Source organism: Parus major, chromosome 22, assembly GCF_001522545.3.
Source record: "Parus major isolate Abel chromosome 22, Parus_major1.1, whole genome shotgun sequence".
NCBI classification, from domain to species: Eukaryota; Metazoa; Chordata; class Aves; order Passeriformes; family Paridae; genus Parus; species Parus major.
Window position 1 is genome coordinate 485,312 of NC_031790.1, and position 3,235 is coordinate 488,546.

Consider the following 3,235-nt stretch of genomic DNA (forward strand, 5'->3'; position numbering starts at 1 on the left):
CAGGCTCAGCACTGGGGATTCTGCAGGCTGGAGAGGCCCAGGCCCAGGCTCAGCACTGGGGATTCTGCAGGCTGGAGAGGACCAGGCCCAGCTCAGGCTCAGCACTGGGGATTCTGCAGGCTGGAGAGGACCAGGCCCAGCCCAGGCTCAGCACTGGGGATTCTGCAGGCTGGAGAGGCCCAGGCCCAGGCCCAGGCTCAGCACTGGGGATTCTGCAGGCTGGAGAGGCCCAGGCCCAGGCTCAGCACTGGGGATTCTGCAGGCTGGAGAGGACCAGGCCTGGTGCAAAGGAGCTGTGTGGAACCCCAGCAATGCCCACGAGGACTGCCCAAACCCCTCTATCCCCAGTGCACTGGGAACACTGGGAGCACTGGGAGAGACCCCGGGGTGTGTGTGCAGGCACCTGCAGAGCCCAGCCTTGAAACCACAGCAGCCAAACCCCACCAGCTGCTCCCAAAACAACCTTGTGCTGTTTGTGAGCTGCTCCCAGAGCAATCCTGTGCTGTTTGTGAGCTGTGCCCACCCTCAGGGCCCAGGGGAAGGGTACTTTGAGGGGGGCTTTGCTCTGGGGGTACCTTGTCTCCTGGCTGGGGACGCATCACGGACACGCGGTCGTAGCCCTTTCGCAGCAGCACCCAGAGGGCGTCCAGCTTCCCCTGGAAGGAGAGCAAACACGGGGTTTGTCATCTTCTGGGCCAAGAGCAGTGCCCAGACCCTACAGGAGCTGCCTCATCGCTTCCAGTGCCTGTAGGAGATGCTGGAGAAGGTTTTCTCTCGCTGTGAACTCGCTGCAAGCGCAAAGGAACAGCGTGTCTGACCTTTCCAAAGGTGCTGTGTGACTCTGACACCTCCTGGGCCCACAGAGACACCAAAACCATCTCAGCTCCAAGACATGGGATCCCTGCAGTGAGCAGTGAACCCCTGCAAAGCCTTCCCAAACTGTGTGGGGTGTTTGGGAGCTCCTTTGTGGTGTCTCACTAAAAAATTCCCTTTCATGGGGGCAGAGTCCTTCTCTTCCCTTCGCAAGGAACCACCAAAATCCTCTCTGGGATCTCCATTCCCCCAGCAGGGTGTCCAGCCAACGCTTCAAAGCTTATTTTGGAGTTGCAGGGACACATGGGTGGAGGCAGACACGTAAAATGACTGCATGGAACTTGTTTCCATAGGAGAAGGTGAGAGCCAGGAAAGTCTGTGACTCTGAAGAGGCAAGAAGCTTCTCAGTCAGATTCTTCTGCATTTGGGCAGTGGAACCCCTCAGACCTGGGGGAAAACATCCCTCCTATTTCAATCCATCTTTCCTCTGCTGCAGAGCTGGTTGAAGCTCTTGATCTCCTGTCCACCCTGACAGCTTAAGAAATAAATACCTTTTCCTTCCATTTCTCCTTTAGGAAACATGACAACTTTCCATGGAACAAAAAAAAAAAAATAAAAAATTTCCCTTTTACTCTGCAGTCCTAATTTCCCAGAGCCTCCCAAGATTTCCTGGGAAAAGCCAAGAGCTCCATCTTTGGGAGCCTCTGGTCTGCCTGAGACCTGGGAGGAAGACAGGGAATGTGCATCATGGAAAGGGTGATGGCTGCAGAAATGAAATTGGAAACAGAAACCCTCCTGCTCTCCATGGATGGGCCGTGCCTCTGCTGGACTCCTCCACAGCTGGAGCACGAGGTCACTTGGAGGGAAAAAAAGAGAGGTCTGAAGGCAAATAAAGCCTCAGGTCCTGCTAGATCTGAAACCCAGAGAGAAGAAACAGTCAGGGAAACAAATGAAGGGGTTCCAGCCATGGAATTTCCTCTGAATTCATGGTAAATTCAGCTCTGCACTGGCCCTGAGTTCCCTCAGTGCTCCTGAGACCTGCTGGTGGCACTTTGGAGTCACCTCAGTGCTCCTGGGACCTGCTGGTGGCTCTTTTGGAGTCACCTCAGTGCTCCTGGGACCTGCTGGTGACACTTTTGGAGTTACTTTTTTTTCCAGGGGGAAAGAGAGAAGGTGCTGGACCACATTTTCCAGGAGGCTCAGGTTTCTGGATCCTCTGGAAAACACCTGGGCTCCCCTGAGCGTCGCTCCCAGCCCTGGACCTGGGGCAGCTGCAAGGTCAGGGACCGAGGAGAGCCCAGGCTGCTCCTGGGGCAGCACCTGGAGCAGCAAAACCTCTGTTTTCCTTCAGAGAACGAGCACATCCTCATTCCCCAGCAGCACAACTCCAAAGCTGCGCGGGTGGGGAGCTCCTGGAGCCCCACACGGCTCCTCCCCACAGCCCCTCCCCAGGCACTTGGGCTTTGTGGACAGATCCCACCACAACAAAAAGATGTCCTGCACTCCCCGGGCAGGGCTGGGCTCACCTTGATGGGGGAGTACCACTTGCGAGGGGACGAGGGCCGGCGCATGCTGCTCCCGAGGTTCCTGGGCTCAGGGAATTCGTATTCCTGCTCTGGCATCTTCACCCTGGCGTTCTTGGCCTTCTCCAACTTGGCACCTTCCTCGGTGGAGCCCTTTTCTCCCCAGCGCACCTGGCAGGAGGGATCAGGGTCACACAGCAGGAGCACAGATCAGGATCACAGATCAGGATCACAGATCACACATCAGGGTCACACAGCAGGAGCACAGATCAGGATCACACATCAGGATCACACACCAAGATCACAGATCAGGATCACAGATCACACATCAGGGTCACACAGCAGGAGCACAGATCAGGATCACAGATCACACATCAGGGTCACACAGCAGGAGCACACATCAGGATCACACATCAGGATCACACATCAGGATCACAGATCAGGATCAAACATCATCAGGATCACAGATCAGGATCACACATCACACATCAGGATCACACATCACACATCAGGATCACACATCACACAGCAGGAGCACACATCAGGATCACACATCATCAGGGTCACAGATCATCAGGATCACACATCACAGATCAGGATCACACATTAGGATCACAGATCACACACCAGGATCACACATCAGGAGCACATATCAGGATCAAACATCATCAGGATCACACATCAGGGTCACACAGCAGGATCACAGATCACACATCAGGAGCACAGATCAGGGTCACAGATCATCAGGGTCACACATCAGGATCACACATCACACATCAGGATCACACACCAGGATCACACATCAGGGTCACACATCAGGATCACACATCACACATTAGGATCACAGATCACACATCAGGATCTCACATCAGGATCACAGATCACACATCAGGATCACA

The 3,235-nt window shown here is 54.8% G+C and overlaps 1 protein-coding gene across 1 annotated transcript in view; it reads right to left on the reverse strand.

The window, feature by feature from the left end:
* Positions 1 to 236: 236 nt before the first annotated feature.
* Positions 237 to 3,235, reverse strand: part of ANTXR1 (ANTXR cell adhesion molecule 1) — a 44,985-nt gene continuing 41,986 nt past the window's right edge. Inside the window, exons 16-17 of the mRNA XM_015648622.2 lie at positions 2,340 to 2,507; positions 237 to 656 (exon numbers count right to left, since the gene is read on the reverse strand). Coding sequence (XP_015504108.1) covers positions 339 to 656; positions 2,340 to 2,507 — 486 coding nt within the window. The 3' untranslated portion in view covers positions 237 to 338. The remainder of the gene's footprint in view (positions 657 to 2,339; positions 2,508 to 3,235) is intronic.